Source organism: Clarias gariepinus, chromosome 17, assembly GCF_024256425.1.
Source record: "Clarias gariepinus isolate MV-2021 ecotype Netherlands chromosome 17, CGAR_prim_01v2, whole genome shotgun sequence".
NCBI lineage: Eukaryota > Metazoa > Chordata > Actinopteri > Siluriformes > Clariidae > Clarias > Clarias gariepinus.
The window spans coordinates 29,892,501-29,900,843 of record NC_071116.1 but is presented as its reverse complement, the minus strand read 5'-3'; the positions used below and the strand labels follow the sequence as shown (position 1 = coordinate 29,900,843).

The 8,343-nt window shown below is 39.8% G+C and overlaps 1 protein-coding gene across 1 annotated transcript in view; it reads right to left on the bottom strand.

The window, feature by feature from the left end:
- Window positions 1-692: 692 nt before the first annotated feature.
- The window catches only part of ak3 (adenylate kinase 3), a 9,629-nt gene continuing 1,978 nt past the window's right edge, over window positions 693-8,343 (bottom strand). The window contains exons 2-5 of the mRNA XM_053516107.1: window positions 6,119-6,238; window positions 5,540-5,712; window positions 3,778-3,896; window positions 693-1,872 (exon numbers count right to left, since the gene is read on the bottom strand). Coding sequence (XP_053372082.1) covers window positions 1,761-1,872; window positions 3,778-3,896; window positions 5,540-5,712; window positions 6,119-6,238 — 524 coding nt within the window. The 3' untranslated portion in view covers window positions 693-1,760. The remainder of the gene's footprint in view (window positions 1,873-3,777; window positions 3,897-5,539; window positions 5,713-6,118; window positions 6,239-8,343) is intronic.

Here is an 8,343-nt window from a genome sequence, read left to right as displayed (position 1 = left end):
GCTAACGCTAATCTGGGTTCAGTGCATCTCACTCTTCATCTACACAGGTTTATTTGCATATCTTGCCGAATTATTTATTTATACACATTAACACTCATTTTTGACCTCATTTAGAAAAAAGATTCTGGCCAGCAAGGATTCATTACTATTGGCCACTTTAATAGGAACAGGTTTATGGGACAGTTTAGGTTTCTAAAGCCAGCTTAATAAAGTTGAGCAGTGTGAGATGGACATTAGACACTGGATACTAATTAACTTCCTTCTGCTTAATCCTGTCAAGACCAAAGTACTGGTACTAAGACCACATGCAGCTCGAAGTGAGCTCTGATCGCACAGTAACTCTGGACGGCTTTTCTGTTCCATCACATGCAACAGTAAGAAAAACCTTGGAGTGATTATAGATTTCAGTCTTTCGTTTGATGCTCGTGTAGATAATATCGCATTCTTTCATCTCAGGTATATCAGACTAACCTTACAGATTTCAGTAGGTCTTAATCTCTCAAATTTATGAACAGTGGTGCGAAAAACCAAAATCAGCCAGCAGGTGGCGTAAATCATCTCTCATGTCTTGATTTTTCTCTTCACCTGGAGCGCTTCAAGTTCATCTGAGACATGACTGGAGGAATAAATCGCAGGTGTTTCCTAATAATAAGGAACTCTGATGGTGATTTATAATAAACTGAACACAAAACGACATTTTAAATATTTATTAATCATTATTCAGCTCAGTGGCATGAAACCAATATTAAACATAAATGATCTGTATACAAACGTTATTTCCTCCAGATATAAAATTTTCTATCAAATCACATGCACTAGCAATTTTAAAATAAATTTTAGATTATTTACGAATCTGTGTTGAAATGAGATTATAATTAGACAAAAAATGGAGTCGAGGAATAAAAACACAGGAGTGTGTGTTTAAGTTGAGTTAAGGCAACTTTGTGAGAGAAATTATTCAGCAGGAAATAAAATCTCGTACAGGAATCCGAACGCTGAAAATCCTGAGTGTTTAGTGCAAAAAAATGAATTATCATGTTAGGATGTTTTGTTTTTTTTTTTCTCTTAAAAAGCGTTCTGGGGTCGACGGCGGCGGTGCTGCAGCCTTCCCACTTTACCGATATATTTTTAAACATTTATTTTCTCTTTAAATTTCTTCTTTACCCTTTTTTAAACACAATGTTTGAAATGTTAGTGGACATGAGTAATATATTTTCTCTTATCTATATTTTTTTATTTGTAAAAAAAAAAATCTTTATTTCCACTTGCTGTGCATTTTTTTTTCTTTTCTGTCCTCTGTAATGGATTTTTCTTTTTTTTCTTTACATAACATTTCCCTCCCCTTCTTAGTTTAAATGGATTTTATTCTCTTTCCTTTTCTCTTTTTTCTGACTCTCTTTGTTTAAAGTGTTTAAAATAGTTTTAACCAATTAACTTCATTTTGCTAATAAAATTCCTTCCAAGACTTTGTGTGGGAATGCAGGAGTGCGATTGTGGTAAAAAAAAGTTTTAAATCTAAAAGTTAAAAGGATTTTTAAAAGTAAACCTCGGCCCAGCGCGCCCGTGAGGCAAAAGAGTAAAACTACTGAAATAAGATTGTGTTCAAATGCAACACTTCCTGCTCAAACACACTTCGGAGTGAACATCTACTAAAAACATTTAAAATCAGTGAATTTAAAACTTTCCACCAAAACAGAAGTGATTTTGTTGAAATTCCAGACAGAAGTGAATTCTGTACACGAGCACGCGGCTACACGCGGTTACACGCGGCCCTGGTCCTGCTGCGGGATTCTCCTGGCGAGGAAGGCGTGAACGTGAGGCCAGATCTTATTGGTTTCAGTTCCAGTAAAAGTCGCCAAAATTCCCTTACTCCTGTTAAAACACACACACACACAGAGTGTAAGTTTAATATTACAGTTATATACTTTTAATCCATTTCTACAAAACTAGAAATGGATAAAAACTGTAAAGTCTCATTAATAAAAGAACCAAAAACTGTTTGTAAATTGCTGTAGTGTTAAAGCAGTGGTTCTCAAAGTGTGTGGCGCCCCACTAGTGGGGAATACAGGCATGACAGGTGGGGCGCAATGAACGGGAGGGAATTAGTGGAAAATAATAGGAAAGTACCTATTCTAATTCATGCTTTTCTTTATTGACAATAAAGATCGGACACTCGAAACTAAACAATCACACGCAAAGAAATGGATCATTAATACAAGTAAATTAAAATAACATCAGAGAAAAAGTGGAACCATAGTGCAACAATAACGGTTTAACGTCGGCATGTTAATTGCAGAGGAACAATATATAAGGAAACATTCGGTATTATATATGTCATTTCATTTATTCCAGTGTGTATGCTGATGTTTCTGTATTTTTGTTAAACATTAATATTTTATCAGGCAGTACTAGTCTGGCATTTCTAGTTTCCAGTGCGGCAACAAAGTTGCTTTTTGATCCTTCAGGCGCTGAACAGAAGGGAAGATCAATATCGTTCTACGCTTTTTGTTGCTGTGCGGCTTTTTGCGATGATCCCTAAATCATTTGTTGCGCTGTAGAGAATAATGGTGTTTATGCTTTTAAACATGTATAATTTAAGGCGGATGGAGCTGAAAGACAATGTAGAGAGGAAATATATCTGTGTTTATATTTATCCGCGGGTTTATTTTACGCAGCTATTGAATTCGGAGATGCGAATATCAAACTAACTTTACCGCGGACACAAACCGGGTCAGTAGCGTACTGTATGTAGTGAAGCCTATATGTTGCGCTTAGATTCATGGTGGTGATGGTGGGGGCAGAGGAGAGACCCGTGTGTGTTTTGTGTCTTAAACCGCCGGCAGCAGACAGCATGAGACCCAACAAAGTAGGAAGACACTTAGAGACAACACACCCCAGTCACGTTAATAAGCCACTCGACTTCTTTAAAAGAAAGCTCTAGATAAGTGACGAAGTAAGCCTGTTATAACAATTGCACGTGTATTTGATCTGTTTTAAACTTGGTGTTATTTGATCTTATTGGTTTAGAAATTGATATTTCAATAAATAGTACACTTGGCCGTTTTCGTTATCATTTTGTTGACAAGTGGGGCTTGAAAATCCACCCACCGCCTTAAGTGGGGAACGACAGAAAATGTTTGAGAACCACTGGGTTAGAGGAATAAAGCACTAGAGGACGCTGTGTTACAGAAAAATAATCAACTTTAAGCAACAACACGCACCGCCACGTCCCTCCCGATTTTAGTACATAAGACAAAAATAAACAAATAAATAAATACTCATTTTGTTTAAGGATCATCAAAAAAAAAAAAAAAAATTCAATGGCCCAAAATTTAAAAGAAAATTAAGTAAATAGTATTAAAAAAAAATAATAAATTAATTAGGAGTCATTTTGCTCAAGTCATTTTAAAATTTGTAATTTTACTTAAAAGTAATTTTTTAAATCATTTAGTTTTAGTTAAAAAAAGATTTTATTAGAGTTTTAAGATTAAAGTTTTTCTATTTAGAAAAAGTCACTTTGCTCTGCTGAGATAAATGTTAAGACATTTGATTAAAAGTAATTTTGCTTTACCAAAAAAAAAAGGAACAAAAAAGAAAATTTTGTTAAAAAGCGTCGTTTTAAAGTCATTTTTAAAATCATTTGGCTTGATTGCATTTTCTCAAAGTATTTTTCTTAAATAATTAATTAATTAATTAATTAATAAGTTGATGATACGAGAAACTCTGCTTAATCACCCCCTGACTGTAACCTCTCATAAGAAATGGCACCCCACCTACCTGTAATACTCCAGAACCGGTTGAGTCTGGTTTTCATACGCCTTCAGTCTGCGGGTCACCGTCTCAGGCTTGTCGTCGTCTCTCTGCGTCAGCGGCTCCCCTGTGACATCATCAAAACCCTGTAGTCAACACAACACACCACACACGCTGAGTCAGGAGCCTTCCGGGACACGTTTGTTTACATTGTTTATTTCACATCCGTGTCACGTTTCCACAGTGTGTGTAACGGAGCGATACAGAATATTTAAATGGTTTAATATCCGACTCCGAGGTTTATTTGGGCTCCTGGTGTACGTGCCTTCCAGCAGAGACGGTTAGAGCCCACGCCCACCTGTAACCGCGCCCTCCACCCAGATCGTTTCATATCAGTCTCACACACAAACCTGGCGTGAGCTGACCTCCAGAAATAACTGCAGCTTACAGACAGACAGAAAGCAGGACGTCTGAGACGAGACGAGACGAGACGAGTGGGAACCAACATGAGCAAAAAGTGGAAAAAACTTCTTCTTTTAAATATAATATTACACTCAGCAGCAGTCATGGATTATAAATAATGTTTAGAATTGTTATATTTTAGTGTCATTTTTATAATCTGCTCAAATAAAATGACAAAAGCCCACGTGACCCAGTCAAGTTATTAATCTAACAGCTTCAATCATCGTATATATATATATATTGCTTTAAAATCACATTTACTGTCTCATTAACCACAAGGATATTATACTAATTAATCATCATATTTCAATCTGTTTATTTTATCCTTTCAACTTGTTTTTATCGTGTCCTTGATGTGATTCTCAATAAGAAGAAATTAAAAAGAAAAAGAAAGACAAATTTAAAAAGGTACTCTGCACAGAATACTAGTATTTATTTATTTTTTTAATTATGCAAATTTATTTGAAATTTATTAAGAAATTGTGAAAAATGTTTAACGCAGTGATGAATAAACAGCTGGAATAACAAGTGAAAACAGACGTCCTGAGTAAAATTAATCTAAAAGGGACAGGGAGGAGAAGTTGAGTTTCACACACACACACACACACACACACACACACACACTGTTGAGAGCACCTGCATTCTGACTCTAAACACAGCCCTGCTGTTCCTGAGACGTGATCTTCAGACGCAGACGGCTCGCTCGTCACGTGGAGGTCAGTCCAGCTAACACAAACCTGCTCTGGAGTTCTGCTGTGTCGGGACGATGTCACTTCCCCGAGCGTCTCTGCGCCACACACGCACGCACGAACACACACACACGGCCCTCTCGGGAATACCGTAGGAACTCGCTCTTCACGTCCTGCACTAATGTTTAACTCCAGTCAGGATTTAATTCCTCCTCCGTCGCACTAGACGCGCTGCTTCATGATCTTAAACTCATTCATTAATAAACTACCAGAAATATCAACAAACAATAAACTAAACTAATCATAAATATTTTAAATGAACGATTGAGTTTTACAACCCGGTACTGGTTCTGTAATCAACGACTTTTCTCCAGCTTTTAGTTTGATGATTTACTCAACAGACCGTAACCTTTGACCTTTCCAAAGGCTCAGGACAAAGAAAGACAAAGTCTGTGTGAGACAATCTCGTCCTCTAATCATCCTCTGTTCTCGTCGATCTCGTCAGCGGGTCAGAGGTCAGGCCAGTTTTAAACGTAAAAATAAGACTTGATAAGTCTAACGATCTCATCTACACCGTGACCGCCGTCTCGTCCCGCACGCGAGTGAGGGCGCGGCCCGGGGTGGAGCTCGTCACTCACGGGGACTCGGGGAGGGTTGAAGTCGGTGTTGTAGACTCGGCCGCTGGACAGGTGAACCCAGCGCGAGGTCAGCCGCTCCTTAATCGTCTGGAACGGCACGTCCAGGTTGATGACTGTGTCCACGGTGAAGGCGCTGTCCAAGCTCTCGGCCTGAGACACCGTCCGGGGAAAACCTGCAGAGAGAGAGAGAGAGAGAGAGAGAGAGAGAGGATCATTCAAAGTCTCTGGTGGATCAAAGGACACTGAAATTATTTAAAATATTTTAATATCACTGACAAATTAATGTTTGAACTCTCACGCCGTGTACACGTTTCCCTCCAAAAGTATTGGAACACAATGTCTTTGCTTTTGCTCCACACTGAAGAGGTTCAGGTTTGAGATCAAAAGACAAAACATCAAAACGTGGCACCTGGGCTGGAGACGTCACCATACTTAGCTAAGCAAAAGTATTGGAACAGCATGAAGTATTGACCTCGTGTTCTTCCAGGGCTGTAGTGCAGCGTCTCTCAGGTGTTGTGTGTTTGTGAGAAGTTCCTGACTTCAGTCTGATGTGTGTGTGTGTGTGTGAGGGAGGTTTACCGTCTAACAGCCAGCTGCTCTGCTCCATTTCCCGAAGGCTGGCCAACATGAGGCGGGAGATGACGTCATCGGGAACCAGCTGCCCCTGGTCTATACACGACTTCAACAGCAGCCCGAGCTCTGTGTGGGGAAATAAACCATCAGCTCCGGGGACAGAGACCTTCACCTTACAATCAGATCCTATTTTTAGAACGTTTCTGCCATGTGAGTGCTCTTACAGCACACCATCATCATCATCATCATCATCATCATCATCGGTCAGAAGATTAGGGAGAGGCCGTGATGTTCAGCAGCGCTCGTGATGTTTTTGCGCGTGTACGGGATACAACTTGTTACCACATTTTAGTTTAATTCACGTGTGTGTGTGTGTGAACATCGAGAGCTCGTATCAAGGACACTTATAAGTTATCAGTGTAAGTGAATCTTATCCGGGACACGGCGCGTCTCCTGTGTGCACGTCTCACGTCCACCACGTGACCACGACAGAGAGCATGATTCTCCTCGGGTTAAGCACGCTGTTCGTACCGTTTACTACAACCAGCAAACGAGTGAGTAAAAGCTATGAGGCGGCGACCCGAGGCTCTGATAACGAACACATCTTCAGGACAGAGGAGTTTACACTCCTGTAACGTTATTCAGTCACATGACAAGAGCATTGTGTCTTATTAATGTAAAGAGAAAGAAGGAAGTGAGGGGACGAGTGTGTGCGGCTGCTATAGCGCAAGTGACAACAAGAACAAACGTTACATGCAACAATGAATCGATGAAAAAAAATTTATTGTTAAGCTGCAGGAGTGTGAAAGGAATAAAACAGTCATGGGGCACGCTGCTGGGGGAAACTAACCAACTCCACAACTCCACCCCCAGGATTTACTGTAACAGGAACACACTGATGGAATATTATTACGCCGCACACACACACACACACACACACCTTTAGGCTCCGTCTAAACCTAAAGAACAATTCTACTACTGCTTAGGAAACTCCAGATGAACTTAACCTGGAAATTCTTATTTATTTGGCAGGTCATTTTTTAAATTATTATTATTATTTAAAACTTTTTTCCCTGGAATGTGTTGAATTAGTGACTGCAGCCGCAGGATCTCACGGCGGTTACGCAACACGCTGTTCACTGATCCAGATTTTATCTAGGATTCTTAACGACACGTTGATATTTCCAAGGACTTCCTGTTTGCTCTGGGTCACGTGTGGGTCACGTGTGGGTCGGGGCAGTAAAAATGTGAAGGCAGTAAAAGACGGAAACTCCTTCAGCTCTCTTAAGGTGACTGTAACACTGGTTAATGATTTACTCAAGACTGCTCTAAACTGAAACACACCCACTGACTACAACATCTGCTTCTTTACACAAACACACACACACACACACACACACACACACACACACTTGTCTCATATAGTTATTGTTGTGGACTTTGAAAACCATAAGGAATTTGAAAGTTAACAGACTCAATTAACAGTAATTAAAATATGCTGTGATTACGTCGTTGTTGTTTATAAACATTAAAACGGTGTTTTTACATCAGACGTCTCACCAGTGATCGCAGCCGTTTGCTCAGAGTTAAACAGAGTTTTGCTCCCAAACCTTTGTGTTAAATTGTGTTTAGCAATACAGCCCTTGCTGCGTTTGTCTTTTTCTCACTTTGCTACGGATCGTTACGGCCTCAAACTCGTGGCTTGCTGCAGCTCCGACACCCCGTGACATCATGAGCTACGGTGTAGAGCTAAAAGCAGACCGCTACTATGCCATCGCTCTCTCGGGCAGGTTTTTTAAAAGGGTGAGTAAATATACTTGGGCAGCAGTCAATATACTTTGGCGCCCCGCCCGAGTGTACTCTGTGTGGGAAACACTGAAATCTTGTGATGTTGCATAAAATACCACAGCAGTAATCAAAGCTAAAGACGGTCCCGTGAAATATTAAAGCATGTGACTGTTTTCACGGCTCTGTATTCTTCTTGTGCCACGTGGAAAACTCCTTATTTACAACTCAGTATGTGAAGATTTACATGTGACGAATTTTATTGTTTGTTTTTTTTAATGTGCACTCAATTCTAATCTGGTGGCTCCAACATCCTCCAAAAAAAAAGAAATTGAGACAGTTGACGGTGTACCAGCGTGTGTAACATAATTTCACTTTTTAAGTGTTTGGACACCAGCTGGTCACGTTTAAATGTGGGAGTTTCCCTGTTCTTCCATTAGTTGGGG